Source organism: Podarcis erhardii (genome assembly GCF_964252035.2).
Source record: "Podarcis erhardii genome assembly, chromosome: 2".
In the NCBI taxonomy this organism is placed as follows: domain Eukaryota; kingdom Metazoa; phylum Chordata; class Lepidosauria; order Squamata; family Lacertidae; genus Podarcis; species Podarcis erhardii.
In genome coordinates, this window is record NC_138498.1 from 77291458 (window position 1) to 77317183 (window position 25726).

At 40.8% G+C, this 25726-nt stretch overlaps 1 protein-coding gene across 2 annotated transcripts in view; it reads left to right on the forward strand.

Moving 5' to 3' along the window:
* PRKCD (protein kinase C delta) overlaps window positions 1-25726 on the forward strand; it is a 58078-nt gene that overhangs the window by 9329 nt on the left and 23023 nt on the right. Inside the window, exons 2-4 of one of the 2 annotated variants that reach the window (XM_081848051.1) lie at window positions 20750-20886; window positions 23861-24060; window positions 25129-25201. In XM_081848051.1, coding sequence (XP_081704177.1) covers window positions 20772-20886; window positions 23861-24060; window positions 25129-25201 — 388 coding nt within the window. In that variant the 5' untranslated portion in view covers window positions 20750-20771. The remainder of the gene's footprint in view (window positions 1-20749; window positions 20887-23860; window positions 24061-25128; window positions 25202-25726) is intronic. The other variant, XM_081848052.1, reaches the window with a different exon arrangement.

Consider the following 25726-nt stretch of genomic DNA (forward strand, 5'->3'; position numbering starts at 1 on the left):
TCTCCTCACAAAAAAATCTGGGGAGAGGCTAACCATGTGGCTGGTCTAACTTCACCACTGAATGCCATGGTTGAGTTTCCCTCGTTCTAATCAATTTACCCATGAAGCAGTGACCTCTGTCACTGATGGTTGCTTGTGTTCCTCCTGTTCATATAGCTAGTAGTTATTGCCCTATTGCTGCAGAGGCAAGCTGTACCTGCTCCTATCCTTTCTAGCAAATAATACCAATCTTGATTTAAAATTAAAATAAAAATGTGTGCCATCTACACAATGGAGTTCCTGTAATATCTAACAGGCCAAATGGAAAGAGGGCCCATTGTGGTAGAAGGCTGTAGCTAGCCATGTTGTCATTTTCTAGTACTTCCAAAAATAAACAAATAACCTATTTTCTGTATCTTAGCATTTTATCTATAAACAAAGCATTACTAATGGCAAACAGTAGTTTTAAGGAAAAACAACCACCTTAGCTGCTGCTAGTACATAAAAGCACAAGTCCTGTGCATGCATTCAGTGGGCCTTATTGCAGTGGGAGTTATTACTTGAAGTGGAACTTATTCCTTAATAACTTATTGCTGCAAATATGCAAAACCACAGTTTCCTTAAAACACAGGTTTTGGGGACATGCAAGACTATTCTATGTTTGTTTGGAATGCAACATTCCAGTTTCATTACTCATGTTTTCTAGAGTCTTGTTTAATAATCTGGAAATTCATTTACCATTGGACACATTTTTTAAAAAAATCAAATTTACAAGCCTTAAAAAAAAAATACTCAGAATGTCCTTTAAATGTTTTGTAAAACAATTTTGTTGAGTTTACGTCTGCTGCTAATGGGTGATGTAATTAGAATACTGTGGACTGAACTAGTGCAATTTCACCCCCACCCCCTGTATTTGACTACTGATATAAGAATTACCGGTACTTCTGAGACAGTAGCACTTTCGAATGAATAGAGAAGTAATCTAGTGTTGCTCACTGGAAGGACATGGCGTGGGGAGGGTCTATAAATGTAAGGATCTACGTAGGGCATAATACAATTATTCTCACATCCACTAGCATCAGGCTATTCACATTAGAGCAGTGTGCCTGTTTTCTGTAATTACCTTGTGTGATATTATGTATGTGCAGCCAAGGCAGGCAAAAAGGGAGTTTTATATTGTTCTGAGGGAATCCTGCCTGTATGAGGCAGGATCAAGCCCTAAGCGTAGGCAAATTTAGGAGTCAGGCCTAAAAAAAACCATGAAATTTGAGAATGAGATTTTTCTCTAACAAAATATATTAAAGGCTCCTAGCTTTGGTTGCTATAGTGTGACAGTATAAACTATGTATGTTTACTCAGAAGTAAGTTCCACTATATTCAGTGGGGCTTACTTAACCTGAGACATCTTTATTTTGGATGGAGTAGGGGGGAGAAAAGCAATTTTGTTTTCTGCATGAGTTTGTATTCAAATGGCTCGTGAATGAATGCTAACAGGGATATTCTTGTGCCCAAATAGTTAATATATAATGCAGATATGTAGTTCATTAATTTTGAGTTATTAACACTGGTCAAATAAATGAGATTCTAACATTCAAGTATTCTCTCATGTCTATAGCGCGGAGAGCATACACAGTAGTCTTGGCTACTGTTATTTGGGATGAAACAACTTGAGTGCTTTCTATTATAACTAGCAGCTCTCCATATTAAGCATGCATGATATAGAGCATATAAAAAATAGTTGTTGTTTTTTAAATCCAAAGGACACTGGTCATATTTCTAATCTTTTTCTTTAAGCGTTATCTCAGCCCAGTCATATGCAGATTTAAGTGGGGTGCACAGTGCAATCCTAAACAATGTCTATGAAGAAGCAGGTCCTATTGAGCTCAGTGGGTCTTACCACGAGATAAGCATGCATAGGATCACAGTCCAAGTCTATGGAAATAAATGCCTTTAAGCCCATCTTAATGCTGCTGAGGATCAGACTGTATTGATATAAACTCCTTAAGCCATGAAGCAGACATCTCTCTGGTTTACTGGTTTCTTTTAAGATCTTAAGTTTTAAAGCATTTAAATGTTGATACATCCTAGAATAGGGTGGTGGCAGAGACACACAGTAAGGGTGGGTGCAAATGGTTAAATGAAAGCAGTTTCAAGGATGAATTAACAGTAGTTCTTAGTCTTCCAGCAAACATCTGGGGGTAATTTTTGCATGTAGCCATGACGCAGCCCCTTATTGTACATACTGTATTTGTACAGTCGTACCTTGGAAGTCGAATGGAATTTGTTCTGGAAGTCCGTTCAACTTCCCAAATGTTCAGAAAGCAAAGCGCAGCTTCCGATTGGCTGCAGGAACTTCCTGCAGCCAATCGGAAGCCGCGGAAGTTCTGTCGGACTTTTGGCTTCCAAAAATAGTTTGCATACCGGAACAGTCACTTCTGGGTTTGCAGTGTTCAGGAGCCAAAATGTTTGAACTAACATTTCGAACTAAGCTGTTCGAAAACCAAGGTACAACTGTACTAGTTTTTGTAACAGCACTTTATTTATTCAGTTGCCGGCTGTTGTAGGTATGATAAACTTCCATCAACACACATGAGCATTTGCTATTCTCTCTTATCAGTGACTAATGTGACTTTATTAATATTACATTTATATCCCACCTTTCCTCTAAGGAGCTCAATTCCCCCTCTTCCCCTTTTATCCACACAACAACCCTGTGAGGTAGTTTAGGTTGAGAGACAGTGACTGGCCCAAGGTCACCAGGTGTGCTGGATCACCAAGTGGGGTTTTGAACCCCAGTCTCCCAAGTCCTAGTCTAGCACTCTAAGCATTACAGCACACTGGGAAATGCACTATTGGCCTTAGAGCTGTTATTGCTTATTATACCCACCATACTGGAACAAGATTCTGTAGTGCAGTGCTGAGGAACCTCCAGACTGGGGGCCTAATTAGGTCCTCCAAGCCTCTTCATCTGGCCTGTTAAGCCATTTAGACCAAGCCACACCCACCTGTCATACACCTGATATCACATAGTATCACATGCGACGTCAGGCGTGTGTTGGGTAAACTAGTGGGTGGACCAATAAGGGGGTTGCAGGCACCACTGATCTCCTTATTGTTGACAACTCCAAAATCCTATGTGCTACGCTTTGCAAGTGAGCTTTTATAGAGCTGTGTGCAGTGCTTTGATGCCCCAACAACCAGCTGATTGCCAGTGCCCAATTGTTGGGGTTTGAGCACACAGTGTTTACCACACAGGTAAAAGTTGGTCATCTGACATCAGATGATTGACAGTTCCACTTCCCCACCCTTTTGATAGTTAGAGGTGGTAAGTGGCATTTTGTGAGAAAGCTTTAGTCCCTTCAAGGGAACTGCCTGGCCCCTAAGCAGCCAAACCACATCCCCCCTTTTCTTCTTATTTTTTTGCTTTGAAACTGCTGTTTCGGGCAATGGTAATTAAGAATGGGAAGGAGATAACTGATGCAGATGCTCCCCCCTCCCCCAGCACTCCCCTCTTCCTCTTTTCTCTCCACACTGCTTGTGAGAGGGCGGGAGTGCAGATGAATGAGTAAGAAAGGATGGGTATGTTTTCATGTTTTCTCCCTCTTATCATTTATGCAACAGCTGCTTTCCAAAATGCTCCTTCCTGGAATGTGAAGAAAGATGAGAGGGAATTCTGGGCAAGCGGAGCCATTGTTAAGCAATGGCTTCTTGCTGCTAATAAGAAACATTAGGAAATTGTGCCACTCAGGGCTGCAGTTCTCTACCAGAAGAAATGCAAGGGGGAAAGGAATGAGAGCTGGGAGTAGGGGTGCATCTTGAGAAATGGGCAGTGGAGAGATAGGGAAGGCATTGCTTGCGAGATGCCTATTATGGAATTAAATTGGTTTGTTCCACCACCTCCCAGCATCTTCTCAGTGGAGTCTGCCAGAGTTGTTGGAAAGTGAATTCTATTTTATGTGCAGGGCTGGGTCCAAGATATTTTGGTGCCGGGGCAAAGGACAAAATTACACCTCTCTCCCATTCCATTTACAAAAGGCAAACCAGACCTGAGAGCAGCAGACCAGCTGCACAGGGTGGATAGCATTATGCACACAGTTCTGTCTTCTACCATGAGACATTATTTGGGCAGTACTTCAGCGTCTGATTTATTTATTTTTTGGTCAGTTTAGTTGTCAGCAATCAAGCTTAAATACATATAAAATGTGACCCTCTTACTGGAAGCTTAAGATAGTTTCTGGGGTCTCCAGGTGGCCATTGTGGTGGAATGTGATAATTGTATGTAGGCTGAATCCCTATTTCTGACTTAATAAAGCTGGCGACTCAAAAAGATAGGCCTGAACATATTGCATGACAGGACTCATCACAGCTGGAAGCTGCAAATATGCTTCCTGGTTGTTCCAAATACCACTGAGGTGTGGACAAATTAATAAGCACAGGTCAGGGTGGCACATGCTAGGCACATAGCTTTGGGTTTTTTCTTATTTCAGGTCCTAGTTTGAGTTTCCTGTCTTCCATTAATTTCTTCCCATGAAGATGAAAATGTATTTGTCATTCAACGTTGCCTCAAAGTGGCACAAATCCATATCCCTTGGACACACCAGTTCTGATGTTTATCATTCTCACTTCTTTTACGAGAAGCAAAGCTACAGGGAACCAGGCAGAGGGCCTTCTCGGTAGTGGCACCCGCCTTGTGGAACGCCCTCCCATCAGATGTCAAAGCGATAAATAACTACCTGACATTCAGAAGACATCTTAAGGCAGCCCTGTTCAAGGAAGTTTTTAATCTGTGATATTTTAATGTATTTCTGGTTTTTATGGAAGCCGCCCAGAGTGGCTGGGGAAACCCAGCCAGATGGGCGGGGTACAAATAATAAATAATAATTATTATTATTATTATTATTATTATTATTATTAACAGAGCCATAGCATGCAGAACAGCTCTGACTGAAACATACTGTACATGAGAGTATTTGGGTTGTGTTCAGTGTTCTCGACGAAATGTCTTCTCAGTTTCAAGAGTGCCTTGTGAAACCCATGTGTTCTTACCTTTAACAATATTATATTGATCCTGATGCTGTAGAGGAGCTTGAATCCTAAAACAAAATGCCACTACATAATACAAGGCATACTGTGCCAAGAGCACAATTTCAAACTAAGGCTTCTTTTAAAAAATTGGAAGTACTTTCCACTTTGGTGCCCTTTGTTTCTTTTAATCCCTGACACCAGTAGAGTACTACTGGAAGGAGTATCTATGGTTCTTTTATGTTAAATTTCACTACAAATAATTGGTATGTATTTGTGAGGTTAAGCACGATAATAGCTGCTAACATCCTGGTCATAAGTTCATTGCTTAGAAATGAAACCCTACTAGTTATTTCTAGTAGAGTTTGTTGAGGACCAGAGCCTAAACCACATGGTCAACAAATAATTAGAAGTTGCCAAGAACTAATGCCTGCTTTATTCATGTATGGAAGATAAGAGCATTTTCCTTTTGGCCTGGGAGATGCATGCTCAAATCCCAGCCCAGTCAGTGTTGTTCAAAATCATTGTGCAAGCTGAAGGCAGTCATTCATTGAAAGCCACTGAAATAATAACTGACTGCCACTTCTTTTCATGGTTACATGTTTAGAGAAGATGAAGCCCTAATGCACTTGATAATTATAGGAAAAGCTTCATTTTAAGGCTCAGCTGGATATTGTACAGAGCTGTAATGCAACTGCCAAAATAAAAGTGACTATCTGAGTAACACTCTGATGATCAGTAGAATGATTCTTTTCTACAAATATAAACTGAATTTAATAGGTTGTTCATATGGGTATTAAAGTTTATTCCATATTGTTCCCGGCAACCTCTGAATTTGGTGTTGGAGAAGTATGTACAAGCTTATTAGTTCTAGGGCAGAGTGCAATAAACAAAGAAAAAGAAAAGTTGAAAGGTGTTACCAGCCATTGATTGACATGCTAGGGCGTCATACTCAATTACTTCTAAACTGTCCTCAGACAGAAGAAATTGTGTATCCATCTGTTCCTCAAATTTGAAACAGAGTTTACAGTCAAATGCACCAGCAGGCTGTTCTTAGTTCAGGACCCTAAGAATGATATCCATGACTAGACAGGTAGCCACTCAATGGTACCAGCCAATGCCCTGATTTTTTTCTTTGAACTAGGAATCAATATAGGTTTTTAAGAAACAAACACTTAATGTGGGCAGAATTTCTGTCCCATCAACAATTTCCTTGTAAAACTGCCAAAAGATTTCTTGGCTTTCTCACAGTGTTGTTATCAGTCCCTGGATTAGATGTGGAGCAGTGAGAGACATACATCTTTAGGAAGCCTCTGGAACTATGAAAGAATGTAATCCTGAGAAGTGTGTGTGTGTGTGTGTGTGTGTGTGTGTGTGTGTGTTAGTTAAATGGCATCATACTTTCCCCCTGCCCCAGAATGTATGGGGGAAATGGATTTTTAACTTCTGTGTATTTTATCCATTGAGGATAAAGGAGGTTTGAGATGAGAGGTTGGATTGTGGGATAATTGGACTGGCTGGGGGTTGATTCATAGCAAGCCACTGATTCAAATGGAAATGCTGCTCACAATCAGCAGTGCGGGAAAATGGCCTGAATACTATTCCTCTCTAGTAAAGGAAGTATGATGAGTTGCCAGCTACTGCATAGATTAAAAAAAGAAATGATGGAAAGAAACTAAATTCTAGAAATGCTGCAGACAAGGAAGATCCATTCTAGACTTGGACACCTATGAGATTCTGGTGATTCTATGCAAGTAGAGCATGAGAGTTGCACCCATAGCCCTACAAATGAGAGAGAAAACTCAGGTCTGGGATTTTTAATTGGCAACAAATTTATTAGAAAAACTCTGAAGGATCTGCAAATAGGTATTGATGCTGCGTGAAGTGGTTCAAAACAGTGTGGGCTCCTCTAAGTCAGAGAATCATAATACATAATCCTTGTTTTTTTGGACAAGCTTTAAAATGATTTACTTAGTTTATAGGTCTCAGATATGCATTTTCACTATGCAGCAGCAATAAAATAATGCAGGCAAAAATAATCTTAGTTGAAATTCAGCAAGATAGCACTCCATTATTTGCAGTGTGAAGAGTGGGGTGGATGACAGGAAACAGGCCTTATTTACTTCCTTTCAGGAGAAGAGAGTGTGTGAACTAAATTAGCCAACTGTAGCAATTAGAACTCTGTGGTCCTTAACTCCTTCATATACTAACTAGGAATAATAATAATAATAATAATAATAATAATAATAATAATAAAATTTAATTATAAATACCCCCCCTCCCCAGCCGAAGCTGGGCTCAGGGCGGCTAACAACAATCAAAATAATCCAACGATTCTAAAAACATTTCATTATAAAAATTAATTAAAATCAAATTGATGGCAACCATTAAGCAAAATTCTGTGCAGGTTGCCAGAGGAGGGGGGGGTCAGGCCTGGTGGAACAGCTCTGTCTTGCAGGCCCTGCGGAAAGATGTCAAGTCCCGCAGGGCCCTAGTCTCTTGTGACAGAGCGTTCCACCAGATTGGAGCCACGGCCGAGAAGGCCCTGACTCTAGTTGAGGCCTGCCTAACCTCTCTGTGGCCTGGGATCTTCAAGATGTTTTTATTTGCAGACCGTAAGTTCCTCTGTGGGACATACCAGGAGAGGCGGTCCCGTAGGTATGAGGGTCCTAGGCCGTATAGGGCTTTAAAGGTTAAAACCAGCACCTTAAACCTGATCCTGTACTCCACCGGGAGCCAGTGCAGCTGGTATAGTACCGGAAATATGGATTGTTAGGTTTGACTGCAAATCTCCCACACCTGGGACCTTCTGCATGTAAAACAGATGTGTTACTTTCATCTCCTAGAAGGTGCCTCAAGGTGTTCACCATTTTTTCCCTTCACACCAATTCACCTAACCCAGCATTGTATCTGCCAAAATGGGGAAAAGGTGGGAGCCTCAACAATTGCCAAACTTCCCAAGCCCAGTGTGACTTAGGCAGAAAACCTGTAAAATCCAAAAGTAATCAGGAACTCCAGGGAAGGAAAAATTCCTCTGTGGCTGCAACAATTGGAAACTAGAAAAAAAAAATCTCTCACTGATTCAAGGGTAGGTGGGTGGGTACTGGTCAAGACCCCACTGCAGAGGCTGCACTGGATAAAACCAGTCCCAACCCGCGTCCTTCCCATCAAAACAAAACCAGTCATTTTGCAGTTAGTTCCAAGGTCATCTCTGGATGGTTGGCCAGGTGCAAACCATGTTCCCTCCCCCCCCCTGCAATTCTGAGGGAGGAGAAATAGTGTGATTTGATCTGCATGGAATTCATGTCACAGCAAACATGGTTATGGCAGCTAGCAAACAAAATGTTTGTTACTCTAAAGTGAGAGTGTGCAATAAAGGGACAGTGTGAATTTCTGATCACGGGGGTGATATGAATGAGTGTTTACATCCATCTGAACTCTCACGTCAATGCTGCAGTCTTGCTGGGAAGCAGCTACAGTCTTCAAACCAACCAACTATGTGAGTGGGAGGAGATCGCTGATTACCATCAATTAGAAACTCAACAAAGAGAATAGAAACTAGAAAGCTAGCATTAAAACTACATCCTCGGGCATGCTGCTAAATTCGATGCCGTTCTTTTAGTAGCAGGCACTTATAGATATATTTATCTTTTCGCTTTTTGGGGAGGGCATGTAGGGAAGGAACTAGAAAATATCTGAAGATATGTGCTGGGGGGTGGGAATATCTTATTACTGAGGGTCAAACTACATGTGCTTGTCTTTTGTGTTATATGTAAATATAAGCCAAGGGAAAGCCTGAGCAGCCTTGCCACTGTGGAGGATGGGGAAGAGAAATGTAACTCTTCCACTCCCTGACACAACTCTGACCATCTCAACATGTCTGGTAGTGCTGGGGAGCAGGAGTCTGTTGTCATTGTGCATGTCGTAACCAATAACATGGGGGAAATGTAACCATGCAGTTCCTGAAGCAAAGGTTTAGATAGGAGATTAAAATTTGAGGTAGTTGTCTCAAAAGCATGTGTGCAGATGCTGTGAAGAAGGTAAATTCCATGTTAGGTATTGTTCAGGAAGAGATGAGAAATGAAGCTGCTAATATTATAATGCCTATGACGTGGCCACACTTGGCATGCTGTCTAAAGCTTTTGTCATTTTTGTCAAAACGGATACCGTGGAGCCGAAAAAGGCACAGAAAAAGGAAACTTGAAATGATCAGGAGCAACTCCCTATAATGAAAGGTTACAATGTTTGTGGTTTTTCAGATTAGAAACACACACACACACACACACACACACACACTTAAGTGGGGAGATGATAGAGATGCATAAAATTACACACAACGTGGACAGAGTGGGTAGGGTTACTAGAACCCAGAGTAATTCAGGGAAGATGGGAGATTCACAACAAACGTGAGAGAAAAGGTACTCCTTCATTCTCTTATGTAGTTGCACTGGTGAAGCCAGTGCCACAAGATGGGATGATGGCCACCAACTTAGCTTAAAAGTAAAATTAGACGAATTCATGGAAGATAAGGCTATTGATGACTACTAATCATGAGAATTAGCGGGGACACGGGTGGCGCTGTGGGTAAAACCTCAGTGCCTAGGGCTTGCCGATTGCATGGTCGGCGGTTTGAATCCCCGTGGTGGGGTGAGCTCCCGTCGTTCGGTCCCAGCTCCTGCCCACCTAGCAGTTCGAAAGCACTCTTAAGTGCAAGTAGATAAATAGGTACCGCTTTATAGCGGGAAGGTAAACGGTGTTTCCGTGTGCTGCGCTGGTGCTGGCTCGCCAGAGCAGCTTCATCACGCTGGCCACATGACCTGGAAGTGTCTCCGGACAGCGCTGGCCCCCGGCCTCTTAAGTGAGATGGGCGCACAACCCTAGAGTCGGACACGACTGGCCCATACGGGCAGGGGTACCTTTACCTTTAATCATGAGAATTATATGCAACCTCCAGGATTAGTGGTGACATTCCTCAGAATACCAGTCTCTGAAGGGGAAAAGATTGTTGGTGCATTCATGTCCTGCTATTGGCCTTCCCAATGACATCTAGTTGAGAATTTTGATGCTGGACTTGGATGGGTCTTTATTCTAATACAGGAGGGATCACTTGTGTTTTTATCTTCCTACGTGACTTCTAAGAGAAACCCCCATTGGACACTTTCATTGAAATCAAAATGGTAACTTCAAATATCAGTCCGTCCGTCCCCGTACCTGGCAGAGTGATACTTAAACTCCCCCCTCTATAGACCCCACTGTTCCAGGGCTGCTGAGACTTCCCTTGGCCTTCTGTTTATGTAACACACATCCTGATTGCATTCAGACAAATAATATATCTAATTTAGCCCTGAAAGCTTATCTCATTCTGGTTTCTCATACATGTTCCAGAATTGTTTTGTCAAATAATTAATTCTTGAATTTCTGCTTTAAAAAGAAATAAAAATCGGTTTACAGTATATCAACTGATCACTCTGCAGTCATTGTGACAAGTTCACAAATCTTAAATAGTTTGCTTACATCCAAGTATCTTACCTTATTTTTCTTTTTTCTGATTGATTATAAATCCTCTGAACAGGAACTGCAATCATTTCTTTGTTCTGGGCAACATCTAGTACAGTCAGTGCTTGTTCAAAAGAAATCTTGCCTATGAGAGGAAGCTAAAATAGAGATTCAGGTTCAGAGTAATAGATTTAATCCTTGAATTAAGGCACCTTATACTCTTTGGTTTGCTTTCACAGTTTTTTGGTGTATAGCTGGGAGAAAAACGATCTAGCTTGATCCCAAAAATTGATAAAGAATTGGTTTATTTCTACGTTCACCCCCCTCCCCCACCCATGCACTAAATTATGTGTATATGGTCCAGATGCTCATTATTCACACTTACATTTTCTTTCTGTTGAGCATAATCCCCTGGAGACGAGTAACTTTTCCACTGTAGATTTTGTATTATATTAAAAAGTCATGTTATAATGGAAATGTACTGTTTATGGATTGTTCAAAACAATTTATCTGAAAAGAGCTAAATCCAACTCTTTGGTCTGTGAAATTTCCATTTGGTCTTCGAGAGCGGGGAGGAGGATGTTGGAAAGCAAAATATAAATGGAAATTGCTCCATTAGCTGTTTGGGACTCCTTAACATTTGTGAACTATTGGTGCAGCAGAATCCCTGTAGTTAATCCATTATTTCAATTATGTTAAGCATTGAAGTTAGACTTGTGAAGGAAGTTGGCATTCAGACGGAAAGTACCGCGGAGCATAACTGTAAATGGTAGAAGGCTAAAGGCTGCCTATGCAAAAGCAAAAAGCAAAACCACTAACACTTTCTACAAGCATTCATTATTCTTAACATAAAGAATCTTTAAGTTGTTTTACACATCTTGGGAGTTGAAGTACTTTAATGAGAGGAAAGAGGGATTCATAAATAGATGAAGTACATTCCATCTTGCCCAACATCAGGGTCTTTTCCAGGGAGTCTTCTCTTCTCATGAGGTGGCCAAAGTCTTGGGACATGTAGGAATGGAGAATAATTTTTCTCATCAAATAAGCTGTTCTGTTCTTGTTATTTATTGTGTTTTTATATTTTGCTGGAAGCCACCCAGAGTGTCCTGGGCAAACCAGTCAGTTTGGTGGCATATAAATAATAAAATTGTTGTTGTTACAGATAGGTAGCCGTGTTGGTCTGCCATAGTCAAGACAAAATAAAAAAAAATTCTTCCAGTAGCACCTTAAAGACCAACTAAGTTAGTTCTAGGTATGAGCTTCCGTGTGCATGCATTGGTCACAGGACATATGCCAGAAAACCTTTTTTCCATATTTCCAGTCAAAATTACTGTAAGTTTGACACTTGCCCATGAAACATTAGCTCATTGTGTATATTGCTGTAAGTGGAATTTTGGTTTTGATTCATGTTTTAGTGAGAACAGTTGTCATGAAGTAACAGATCAATTCTTGATGTTGCAAAACTGTTACATGAATCACATTGATTATATTTGTAGGGAAGATCAAGCTGGTTAACGAATAAATGGTTTAATGTTAATTGGAGTTCAAATAATATGAGCTAAAACACAAATATTATGTAAAGAAGCTTACAAATGTTACATTTGTCACTATGGATTTACACACTGCAAACAGAAAAATGCCAAAACAAACCATACAATTCAACTGAATTAACTGCATAACTCTCTAGATGTGTTGTATTGCATCAGCAGCCCCGTGCTAAGGACAAATCTAGGGGGGAAACGTACCCACATGCTATTTCTGCATGTTTTGAACCCACTATTATTCACCACGGGTAGGAATCCATAAAAACAACATGAAGAACTGGTCCTTCTGCTTAGTTCTGTTGATTTGGAGGTACTGAATTTACAGTAGTTTCAATGTTGGGTGTGCCCTGATTTCCTAGCACGCACCCAGCTACATTTCATCTTTTTTGAACTAGCCAATAAATTTTACATTGTGTGGCTATGCAGCTTTCAAGTGTGTAGCATACTGAGAGGGGAGACCTGTCAGGCAGTGCTGGAAAAAATGGATAGAACCTTGGTATAAAGAATAGGAATAAAATTGTATTTCTACTCACACTGTTAGAGGAAGGTTGTTGTTTTTAATGTAAGGCTGCAGTTTTAATATGACAAAAGCTGGGTGATTAATTTGCCAAAGAAAAAACAATTTCACTTGTCTTCAGAATAGAGAACAAAATGTCACTGTTGTTGCCCTCCTGGTAGAACAAATTGTGAGATTATTAACATTCCAGTTTGCAACAATGTCCCTAGTTATGATTTTTTTACACATTTAATTGTATCACTCAATTCAGAACACTCTTCTAAAAAGGAGCTAAATATGCTTTTTAAGGTACATTTCATTCCGCCTTTTAAAACAAATGCTTGGGGGGGACAAGATTTGTACATCACAGCCAGTGTTGCAAATTGAGACATGAAAGCTAAGGAGCTAAATGGCACCTTAAACCTAGGTTATGAGCACAACGGAATGTCTAGGCGCACTTTTTTATAAGAAGAACACAAAGTTGAAAATGAACTACAGCTAAAATATGTTCATTTTTCACATGGTCTAGTCCTTCCCCTGCCCACACCCCTAATATTCTTAATAGGGTCTTTTCTCCAGCCTTCAGAGAGTAGCTGGAAGTGAGGAGGCAGAAAAAGGTCCTCCTTTCCTTCCACTCTGCAGTTTTAATTTGAAATCTTAGGCTCAGTACTGTGCCCTGAGCTCAGAAACTGCTCACACTAATGAAATTCCCTCTCGCAAAATGCACCTAGAAGTTTCAAACACTGATTACAGTATAATTTGCTAATCAAAGCCTGCTACTGATCTTTTAATCCCAACCCTTTCCAAACACCAAAGCTTTGCATAATAAGTTGTGGTTCTAGTATGTTTATTATCTCATTTACACAAAAGCATCTATAGCAAATAGCAACCTTTTAACTACTTGTATATTGGTAGAAACATAGCTTACACTGATACAGGAGAAAAACAAATAAACAGGAAAAGAAGATATATAAATATTGATCCAGAAGTATAAGTGGCTAACTTGTGAAATGGAAATACATATTTTATTTAAATACATATTTTATGTAACCAGCAAGTATATAAATGACTGTTTATATATAAAACAAAATGTCTAGTCTCAGTAAGAGCTTGCTTTTTTCTTTTTCTTATTTTTGAAGACAGGGTTGGGGATTGCCTGACAAGGTAGCAGGGAGGTCAAACTTGGGCCTTGGTAACACTTTCAAATCCATTTTTGCCTTGAGAATTGCAAGAGATTCTCACTTTGAAAACTGATGTCTGTACCTTCCAAGCTTTATGCATGTGTATAGAGTGGCTTCTGGGGGTCTTTTGGCCAGATAAGAAGGTTCCAGTATACAGTGGTACCTCGGGTTAAGAACTTAATTTGTTCCTGAGGTCTGTTATTAACCTGAAACTGTTTTTAACCTTAGCTAATGGGGCCTCCCGCTGCTGCGCCGCGCAATTTCTGTTCTCATCCTGAAGCAAAGTTCTTAACCTGAGGTACTGTTTCTGGGTTAGCAGAGTCTGTAACCTTGAAGCATCTGTAACCCGAGGTGCCACTGTAGTTCCTTAAGTTTTTTTTATAGCATAAATTCATATTTCTTTTTTGACTGAGAGGTTATCAACCTTTTTGGGTCCATGGCTCCCTTGACCAACTACATTCTTTCTGTGGGACTCAGGAGCCCAGTTAGGTCACCCCTTGCCTGCAGAGCTGGCAGCCTCTCACCCTTTTTTGAACACCCTCCCTTGTGAAGTATTCCCTCAGCCTCCTCTCCTCTCCCCTCTCCTTAGGAGTCCTCTGGGCAACTGCAGCTGCCACCCTTGGTCTCTGAGCTTCCCCCCTGCCCCAGGTGTACTATGTTCTGCTGCTTCTCATTAAAGCATAGCTTATTTTTAATGGCCATTTAATGTGATTTGTGAACCAGGCCAATATATTTTCCACAATGCACTGAAATATTGTGACTAAATCTTTACTTTTATTTCTCATAGATTACTGAAATATTGTTTCTACATTTTGTAAGTAGCTTATCCTCCCACCTTAAAGCTATCACAAACAAAATATATTAACATTTTGTTTTTGTTTTGTTTTTTTAACAGATAAAGCACTATGTTTCATTCCAGTAAACATTGTTTTGTTAGCAGCTGTTATGTTCCTTGGAGTGCTATGAGAGCTGCTGTAGAGACCTCTGAAATATAGGAAAGCAAACCGTTTCCGCTCAGCTTTTGTCAGTCTAGCAGTACTTTGTTTTAAAAATGGGAGATATTGGTCCAGTTCATGCACAATGCTCAAACATGGAACAGCATAAATGAGTAAATGTGGATTCCCAAGGTGAAGTTTGTATCTACTGTGTTCCTCATCTGCTACTGCAGCAGCTGCAGAAAACAAATATTGCTTACAGCTTGAGATTTGTCTGGACAAGAAAAACCACAGCCTTGGTTCAGATGTATTACAGCTGTACCTCTTGTTACGTCAGTCTCCGCCTGCGTTTTTTCAGGATACGAATGCGGCAAACCCGGAAGTGTATACTTCCAGGTTTCGTCATGCGTGCATGCACAGGAGCGCTCTGCGCATCTTGCACGTGTGCAGAAGCGCTCTATCATGCTGTGTGTGTGTGCAGAAGTGGCACTATAGTTGCGGACTTTTTAGGGTGTGAACAGCACCCTAGAATGGATCGAGTCCATAACTAGAGGTACCACTGTACTGAGCCCAGCAACAGGACTGGGGAAATAATGCAGCAGGTGTGATCTTAAGTTTTGGCACCCATTTGTGCACACTGAATCATGATTATGTGTGAACCAGGCCAGCGAGTCACCAAGTAATTGGAAACTATCAAACCTGAATTCTTCTTTTCCTGTTCTTAACAGTCAATGATATCTTGAATAAAATTTGTGGAAAGCCTGTTGGCTCTTAAATGTATTTTAGGATCCTTGCTAAACACCACTTGCTTGCAGTGGGTGTATCTGTATACGGTACAAAAAACTTATGCAAATATCAGCTCAAGGAGTAGATAGGAAATGCTGACTTCTCCCCCTAAATGGTAGTCGAATAATCATGTTGGCAATGATGAACATTAGTTTACTAGGAAAATGCTCACCACAGCAAAAATAAAAAGCATTTGATCCACATTACAATCTCTTCCTCTTTAAAATAATATTTCATTTATCTTCAGTTTTATAGCCTGCTGTAAGAGCTTCCATTTTCAAAGAAGGATATGTACCTTGGAATGAAAGGGTTTATAATAGTTCGTTCCCTACTCAGTAGCAAGCAAAGCATATTATCTGAGAATGTCAGTTCAGGAATATGTACTATATTAATTCAAGGTTTGTAACTGTTTAGAGAATATGATTCAGAAAAAGACCTTCAGTTTGAACTGTTTAAAAGGATCTGATTCATACTCTAGAAACTGTGTCTTTCACATATATGTTTGGGATAAATAGAAATAATTGGTGGTGGGTGTAATGGTTCTAGGGGTTGCTTGTGCGTAAGTTGCCGCCACTCTTGTCTTGGTTACCTGGCTGAACCCTTTCTGTCTGGACAGCCCTTCACTTCGTGGCTGTATCAGTCGCTAGCAGAATCCGTCAGTGGGCGTTTTTTGAATCTCTTCCAGCAAAGGAGTTGTTTGACGCCAAGTCTCCTCCTACTCTCCCTGCGTGGAAGTCTTCTGCGCAGGGAGGGAGTGGGCAGCGGAGTGCCCGTGCTCTCCCCGCTGGTTTCTGGTGAAGAGTCTTGGAGCTTCCTCTCCGAATCCCCCATCTGCCCCCTTTCTCCACTGGTGTTACGCTGATTTCCTTCCCCAGCAGATGGGCTGCCTCTCTCCCTACTGGGACCCTCTCCGGCATCCCTCTGGAGCCTTCCCTCCGCCTCTAGCTCTCATGGCAGTTCCCTGACAGCGGGGGATCTAAACTCACATAGTCAAATACACAGCTAGGAGATGTACTGGCAACACCAAGAAGTGCCTCTGAAAGATGAGCTGCCAGTGAGAAAGGCCTTTTCCTGGCTTTGTTTCTGGCCCTCCCCATCACCTGTGCTGTTCTTCTAGAAAGAAGAGATGCCAGTACTCATCGTGAAATTGTTGTTACAACAAGTGCCATACTTTTACCCTTGAGCGCCCCCAGAAAAAGCACTGCCCATCACTGATACTGTCTTAACTCATGGCAGCAAGGGATAATAGGCCTCTGGCAAAGGTTAGAATCATAGAGCTGGAAGGGACCCTGAGGATCATGTAGTCCAAACCCCCTGCAAGGCAGGAATGTGCAGCTGTCCCATACAGGGATCAAACCTGCAACCTTGGCGTTATCAGCACCACGCTCCAACCAACTGAGCTATCCAGTGTTATGTTATTACTGCAAAATGCATGTTCTTCTCACTTCCATTTCGCTTTGAAATCTGCTCCATTCATAACATAGTCTGGAGTGAAACAAAAAGAAAGGGGGACTTTCTGCAAAGTGGAACTGGAAGAATCTGGAAGGTGGCATACCTGTGCCAATGACTGGAATGACCAAAGGATGGGATGGTGGTGGTCTGACTAATCAAGACTGGAAGAATAACCCAAGAAAATCTTTAATAAAAACATTTTTTAAAAAAATGAAAAAAGAATGGAAGAATTGAAGGCTGGACCTCCTTCATTTATTCACACCAGCCATTCTGTGAGGTGGCAAATGGTGGCAAGGAATTTGTGGCATCATTGTGTATCTTATGGTTGGCTTTGCTTATAGTAATCAGGGTGTATTTCTCAGTTTAGGTTATAACATAATAAGTGGTGCTTATTTGAAATTATACACCAGTTATTTATGGTTATGTTAAAATACAACATTAAAATACGACATTTTTAATAATAGCAAATGAAACCCTTCTTTGGTCTAACAAAACAGTATGCAAGAGTGTACTGTGCATTTAAAAAAATGGTTTTAAGCAAATTTAAGACAGAAGGGACACTTTGCAACAATTCGTGTTGTAGTATGGTTTCTGGAGATCAATTACTGATACAGTGGAAAGAGCGCCACCTACTGATTTGCCAGGATGAGCCACTGACAAGCAAGTTTTTTGCAGATCTCATGTGGAAATCTACCTGTGGAACAGAATTGCTCTGTGATTAAGATTGACTTCAGTGTAAGGAAATAGGAAAGGTTATATTTGTGTGGTTGCTAATGCAGGACAGGTGAAGAGTGTTACTAAAAGCAATGGAGAAATTAAATATATATAGATATACTGTATAGATATAATGGGGATTACAATTGTGAATTCATTTTTGTCTTTTAATTGAGGAAACAAAGATGTGTGTTTGCCCTGCAATCTCATGCCAAAATACATATCAGATCTGAAAATATTTTTATAATAATATGCATGTAATTGAGAGAACAAGCAGACAGTAGGAAATGGGATACAAATAATTCCAAATGATTTAAGCAAGCAAATTGGGGAAAGAAGAAAGACAGGATAGAACCTGATCTGATTTGTGGGTTGGAGTAGTAGTTTTTTTTTTTTTTAAAAAAAAGAAGAAGACTGAAACTACTAGGTGGCAGGGGAAAGTACTAAAACCAGATGCTTTTGTACTTCATGCATATTTCACAAGTGAAATACTGGACTTCTTAATTATGCAGGCAAATAGATAACAGAAGTTTATCTGTGTGAAAGTTTTCCCGTGCACATGAATGATGATTCAATCAAGCTTCACATATTTTGAGGTTTAGATCATAGTTTCTGGCTGTAATGCTTGAAGCTTGTACTGAGAATGTGCAGACTGAATGTCTTGTGATATGTTAGAAAATGTAAGGATGACCTCATGTCTATTTGTAAACATCTAACAGACTTCTTTTTAGTTTATCTTTCATCACAGATTTTGTTTTTCTTTTATAGTAATATTGGACCACAGGCTTTCTAAAGCAGAGTTTTCTCTTAGGTCTGAAATATTTGTCATCTAGTGTTGCTTTAAAAGATGTATAGCTAATATGTCAAATTGGAAGCATTTTAACTTTAATGTTTATATTTAAGTATGCATGATTTGCTTATAATTTTGTACTGTATTTATTTATTCTATGATATGCTTTTATGTAAGCCACCTTGATTTCAATTTGGGGGTTGGGTGAGATATTAGTGTTTTGAATGAGAAGACTTATAACATTAAAATCTTGATACCAAGCCGTCTAGACAAAGTAGGGGTAGTGTTACCGGAGAATCCGAGGGCTCTCTTGGACAAATGAAGACACCAACCAGAGCAATTCAGAGCAAAACAGCAGCCAGTAGGCTCGGTCTTTATTTAAAGGAAAAGACTGTCGCGACAGGACTCCCACCGCCCACGAGGTGAAGCAAGATGGAAGCCCCGAACAAAGGAAGACCCTAACTTTTATTAGTTGCTAATCCCCTAAGCTACACCCTCGGAATTACATCATATTTACATCATGATTACATTAAAATTAGGAGGAGTCGAGGAGGGGCTACCCAGGTAATCTGAGTGTCCTGACACCTGGCCAGAGCCTCCTCTCCCTCCCCACATGAGTCATCTTTCAAGAACAAAGGAGAAGGGCGAAGTTTCCTGCCCCCTGAGGGGAATCCGGTCAGTGTCCTTTGTGAGAGTCCATGTGGAATACACTAAAGGGTGCAGCTTATTGTGTCTTGATAGCCTTCTGTCTGAGCCCATCACGATGGCTATCAAGGTAGTCACGTCAACTGAGAAGGGTCGCTGAGTACGTGACCACTCGGTCGAAGGATTACGGCTGTCCAGCATCAGGCCACCCCCCTTTGATAGTCCTTGAGATATGTAGTAAAATAAAAGTGGTCCGATGAAAATCCAATGTACGGCTGATTTTTGGTGAATATAAAACGACAAAGGCTTTGAAGTTCAAACCAACCCCAAGTTTAGGAAACAATGTAGCAAGGCCTTGATTGGATTAGTCATGGTTGATTGAATTCGGAAACGTTGTATCAGCGGGCTGTCAAACAGGGGAAGCAGCAGATGCCGGCTGCAGTACCAGCGCAGCCGCCACCAGGGGCGCTGTTCGCTAATGCTGATTGGTTGAAGCGGCAGGCAGCTGACCCAGGGTTCGGTCGCCCGGTCTACTCATGTTAAAGATAGGGCGATGTGGAGCGCTAAAACGAAAAGCTGTCAGGTTAGCGCTTCCTTATTTACGGAAGGCTCTGAGAGATGGCCCTCTAAAGAGACATCTCTAGGGTCAGGGAGGGGAGGTGCATGCATGTGTGAGTGTGGTGCTTGTGCAATACACGTGTCAAGGGGGGGGGTGATTTCCGGCGACAGTAGTGATTTATTTAAAGTAAGATGAAGCAAACAAATGAACAACATTTGTGCTCTCATTTAGTCCAGAGAAGAATGAAACATTCTACTGATGACTTCTTTTTGGTGCTCGTGTCAGCCTTAAACACAATGACAGAACTGCAGGGAGCCAAACACATGTTTGCTTTCTGTTAATAAATTTGTCATTAGCTAAATACTGGTGGGGCTTAAGTGTCTTATCAAGATGGACAGTGATCTAGAGCAGTGTTTCCCAACCTTGTGCCTCCAGCTGTTTTTGGACTACAATTCCCATCATCCCTTGCCACTGGTCTTGCTAGTCAGGGATGATGGGAGTTGTAGTTCAAAAACAGCTGGAGGCACAAGGTTGGGAAACACTGATCTAGAGCAATAAGTTTCCAGCAGCAGGATAAGAAAAATGAAGATGATGTATGATGTGTCAGTTAGAAAGGTTAATTATGCCCACTAGCCAAAGATATGTTTGGTTCCAAAAAGTGTGCACTGCTCATCCAAGGAAGGCGTTCCTGCAGTTTTCAAATCTTTCGCCCATCTGCAGCCTCTCTTATGCCATATCTCACACCATTTCCCTGGGTCCTCAGACCTTATAGATCTGGGTTTTGGGGTACAGAAAGTGTGAAAACCTCTATTCCATGAGAAGAGCAAGACACTTAGTTCTTAGGATCTGAGACAATATGCACACAAGAACATGATGCATTTTGGGGTTTGGTTTTAAAAAGCTATATGTGAACTAGAATGTCTGGATTCAGATTTCCTCTGAATTGGATTTATTATAACTTTACCAGAAAGAAAGAAGCATCTAATCTTTTTCCTATAAATTTAGCCAACTCAGCAGATGGGTCTCAGAGCACAGCAGGAGCTGATTTCAAGCAAGGTTTACTGAGTCCTTTCTTCGTCTTATTTTCTCCACACAGCCCAATTTTTAACTCTAGCCTTAACTTTTTTGTTTGTTTTTCCCCCCTGTGTAGGTTTACAATTGTGCTATGAGAAATGGCTCCCTTCTTACGAATATCATTCAACTCTTTTGAGCTAGGACCTATGCCGAATCAAGGGGAGCAACTACAGCCATTCTGTGCAATAAAAATGAAAGAGGCCTTGACTACAGGTAAGAAGATTGATCAGTTGAATTGATTCCATTCGTGGTCTGGAATTCCTCACATATGGTCTGGCAGGACCAGAGTCTAATTGTGTGCTTGTTTATGAGAAAGGAAATCTCACTGAGTCGGTAGCGATGTACTCCAAAGTAAATGTGTATACAATTACAACCTTAAGGTGTCAAAGGATGCAGTTTCTAGTCTAATGTATGTGGCATAGGCCAGTTTAATCCCAATGACAGGGAAAGAGTGAAGAATATGGCTATTTGTGTACAGCATCATTTGGATTTAAGTCATCTGATCATAGGCAATGTATCAGGAAGAGATGATAATAAAATAATAATAATAATAATAATAATAATAATAATAATAATAATAATAATTTATTTATACCCCACCCATCTGGCTGGGCTTCCCCAGCCACTCTGGGCGGCTTCCAACAAAATATTAAAATACCGTAATACATCAAACATTAAAAGCTTCCCTAAACAGGACTGCCCTCAGATGTCTTCTAAAAGTCTGGTAGTTATTGTTCTCTTTGACATGAAGGTTTTACATGTTGATACAGTACTTCCGTGTGTGTGTTGTGTTGTGTGTATATATGTGTTTTGCACTGAAAACTCTCAGCATCTGGGAGGAAGGCTTTCCAACTAAAAAAAGAAAAAAAGTCACACCTTTGGCTAAAGAGGTCAGGGAAACAAGATATGCCTGCATCTTAGGAAACAGTATCTTGGATGGCCTTATATCAGGATAAGGAGGTTCCCTAGAGCTTCTATGGATAAACCCTGGCCCTGTGTGACTCCTTTCTTAGAAGGCTCAGGAGTATTGCTGGCCTTCCTTGCTGAACTTTAGACCCTTAAAAATATTCTTGAGGCCTTTTCTTTTGCACTGCATGAAAACCAATTGTCACCCAGGGCTTGGACTAAAAATAGTTACATAATAAGTGCTTTCTTTCCCTCTAACTTTAAGCTAATAGCTGTTACTATTAGAACTAGAAAAGCTTGTTCATTTCCATTCTATTTGTTCCATGGATCCTTTTTGGAAAGAAATGAATGGACCCTTTTTGTTTGTTTGTTTGTTTCATTTATTATGGAACAAATGCATATCCATACTGTGAATGAAGATTTAAAAGTATTGCTCTGGTTTATTTTGAATACTTTTGGGTACACAAATTGTTCAGCAAAATGGATAAACTGAAAATCTTTAATATTTTATCTGTTCATAAGTGGTACATATACACTTTTATGTCAGTGTAAACATTGTGGGAGAGCATGTTGAAGTTGAACAAAAAAAAAAAATCATTTGCCCTCTGTCTCATAATTAACATTTTCTAATTCGGGTCCATGTACCAGTAAAATTGGTACACCCAAACGTCACTCAAGTGAACATTTTCTGGCAAAATGTAAAATGAGGGAAATATTTTCTTAGGCCCAGGCTGATTGCTGCATAGTTGGATTTCCTCCTTTTAGGCCAACACAGTCAAGCATGTGTTAGATCACCACGAGAAATGGATAGGGTTCCTTTAAAATCTTCAAGAAAAAATGTAACAGATGCTGGAGGGGATACTAGAGCAGCATTTATCTTTATCTGGAAATTCATGGGCTGCCGATCTGCCTTTGAGGACATTGTTATAGAAGTTGCCACAACAAAATTGCAGAAAGGGTGGAGGTTGGGAGCTCTGGAATTCACTTTTCATTAATTGAAAACATCTGCTCTGAGTAGCTGTTACTAGAAAGGATCTCTGAGACCAGGTAAAAGCTTTTTGGCAGAAGCAGAGGAGATAAAGCAGAAGTCTGCAGAATGCAGAATATCCTCAGGTGGCTATTTGTGAACATTTGGCAAGCTAACATCAGCCTGCTTGTCAAATACCTAATTTATAATGTTGGTTTTGGCAGTCCTTACCTAATAAAGCCAAACTGAGGTGCTATTCTTTACTACTGTTTGGACAGTCCATCATACTGAGAGACGTGCATCAAACAAAACAGCTGTTGGATAAACATAAACTTAACTCTGAACTTAAATCCTATGTCAGAATATTAAGGAACCGATCACTCTCCATACAGTTTACAGAGATTCAGCTATTTATCATGGCTCAACTAACACAGTTGCCAAAATTGGGCCTGGATATTAGGCCACATTTGGAAATCTGAGAAACTCTTGTGGGCACCACTATAAAATGGCTACCCTTGGGCATCTATCTAGTCACAGAAAAGCTGCCCAAGGGATCATAACTTTGCAAAAGAGAGAGGGAGAGCATGCCTATAAGAGAGAAGTTGGCTCTGAATCCCAACTTTCAAAACAGACATTTCCCATGCCCCAAAGCACAACCACATAACCCATTTCAGAGAAGTAACACACATCCACCCCCCAAAGCAGCTAAACAATTTTGGCAATTCCCCAAATCTGGAAAAGCTGTGGGGGCATTGGGAAAATCAGGGGAAATCCACTCACGACCTTAAGGCACAAAAAACAGGCAAACTCTACTGAAGAAGTCAAACAAGTGAGACCCACCTATGTACCCCAAAAAGCAACACACATGTTGAAGGCAAAATCCATCAACACATACAAGAGAAACATCCCACATGGGTCCCAGTGTCATTCTGGGGAAGGGGAAGGGAAGAGGGGTGATGTGGTTGGAGGCCTGTACTTGGTTTTCCTAGGAGCTCAGTGCCACCCAAAGCACAATAAAGGAAAATAAACTTTTTAAACAATGAGAAGGGCCAGGGTTCTCCATTGGGGCAATGGGCTGGGGACCCTAGGGATAAGGGACTCTAAACAATGACTAAAATAAGACTTATTCAATGTTCATTGGCTGTTATTGCAGTTGATGTGTTTGGAAAATATCCTTCCTTGTTATCTTAACATTGTTGAGATTATTTCCTGGCTATAGTTCTAATAAAATTAAAATCATCTGTTGGTTGTGATTGTGAAATTTAGTGTTTTCCTGGCAGCTCTTCATTTATACCTTTTCTGTGACATTTCCAGACAGAGGCAAAACCTTGATTCAAAAGAAACCCACTATGTACCCAGACTGGAAATCTTCATTTGATGCCCACATTTATGAGGGCCGCGTCATTCAGATTGTTCTCATGAAAGCAGCAGAAGACCCATTATCTGAGGTGACTGTGGGTGTATCTGTTTTGGCTGAAAGATGTAAGAAAGGCAATGGGAAAGCAGAATTCTGGGTGAGTATGACACCATGTGATTAATTATTTTCTACTGTGTTACCCTAGGTCTATACAGCTTAGGACCAGATCTCTAGAGGACCACATGCTCATAGCATATGAATTTTTCACTTGTTAAGATTATTCTCAGCAGAACTTCATGTTCTCAAAAAATGGGAATGCTCCTTGTCTAGTTCCTTAGAAAAGGAACATAATGTGTGCTTCAACGTGCCTCATGTCCTTGATGTCATTACTGTGTCTTATTTCCACAACCTTCCAGTTACAGATAGGTAGCCGTGTTGGTCTGCCATAGTCAAAACAAAACAAATTCCTTCCAGTAGCACCTTAAAGACCAACTAAGTCAGTTCTTGGTATGAGCTTTCGTGTGCATGCACACTTCTTCAGATACACGTGAAGATACACGTGTATCTGAAGAAGTGTGCATGCACACGAAAGCTCATACCAAGAACTGACTTAGTTGGTCTTTAAGGTGCTACTGGAAGGAATTTGTTTTGTTTCCACAACCTTGTTCTGTATCCCTGACGGGGATAGAGAAAAGATTAGGCTAATTTGTGATAAACTGATGGGCCTTGCAGTTGTGACGTGTGCCCTCAGGATTTTAATCTGTCGGATGAAGTGCTGGTGAGCTAGTGGATCTGAGGCTGATAATTTACCCCAAAGTGAATTTGCCAGCAGTGGGTGGCGTTGTAACCTGGTAGTCTATAAATCGGGGCAAAGCTCAAATGATGTTCTGCTTATTTAGAGAGGCGCTCAGTGGGAAAATGTGGGAATCGGTGGTATTTGGGTTAATGCAAATGATGTGGAACTTCCATACAGCCAGACAATCCTTGTATGGTTTTATTGTTTACATTCAGCTGACGATAAATGAAATGTGGGGTGACTCCGTAATAATTAAGAAACTAACAGTATCAACATTGTTGTCATTGTGAAATAGATGTGAGAGAGAAGGAAAGTAGTCTTCAACTGTGACTTGCCCCTCTGCATGTGATATTTTCAGAATGTAGAACAAGATGTTTGTAGGAATTTTAGTGTAACTGGAAGGTAATTTGTTGATTTTGTTCTTCTTAGCTTGACTTGCAACCTCAAGGGAAAGTATTGATGGCTGTACAATATTTTCTAGAAGATGGAGGTAAGGAAATGGGTGAATATTAATATTATTATTCTTCAATATGATGATGATGATGATGATGATGATGATGATGCAATATATAGTAAACATTAACTTTAAATTGGATGACGTTAGCTTGGATCCAGAGATGTGAGAATGGAAGGTGACTTCCCTGCTCCTCCTTCAGCAGCCTTCTAAGTCCCCTGAAGAGCCTCTTGGGATAGCCTATGGAATGGAGTGAGTTGTGGCATGGGAGCTGAGGGTGGGGAAATCTTCCCAGATGGAATGGGAGGTTCCCCAACCCTCAGAAAAAGTTTGGGGGCATCTCAGAGGTCTGCCAGGGGAAGAGTGTGAGCTTCTTTGCCTCGCCCAAGTCAGACATGTGTGAGAAGAGGTTCTGTGTACATACTCACATGAGCATTCTTCCATGCAAGGGGGAATATGCAAAGGGCCACAGCTTAGTGGTAGAGCATTTGCTTTTCATGCAGAGGGTCCCAAATTCAGTCCTCAACATCTCCAAGTTGGGCTGGCAATGTGTGAAGACCTGGAGAGCTGCTG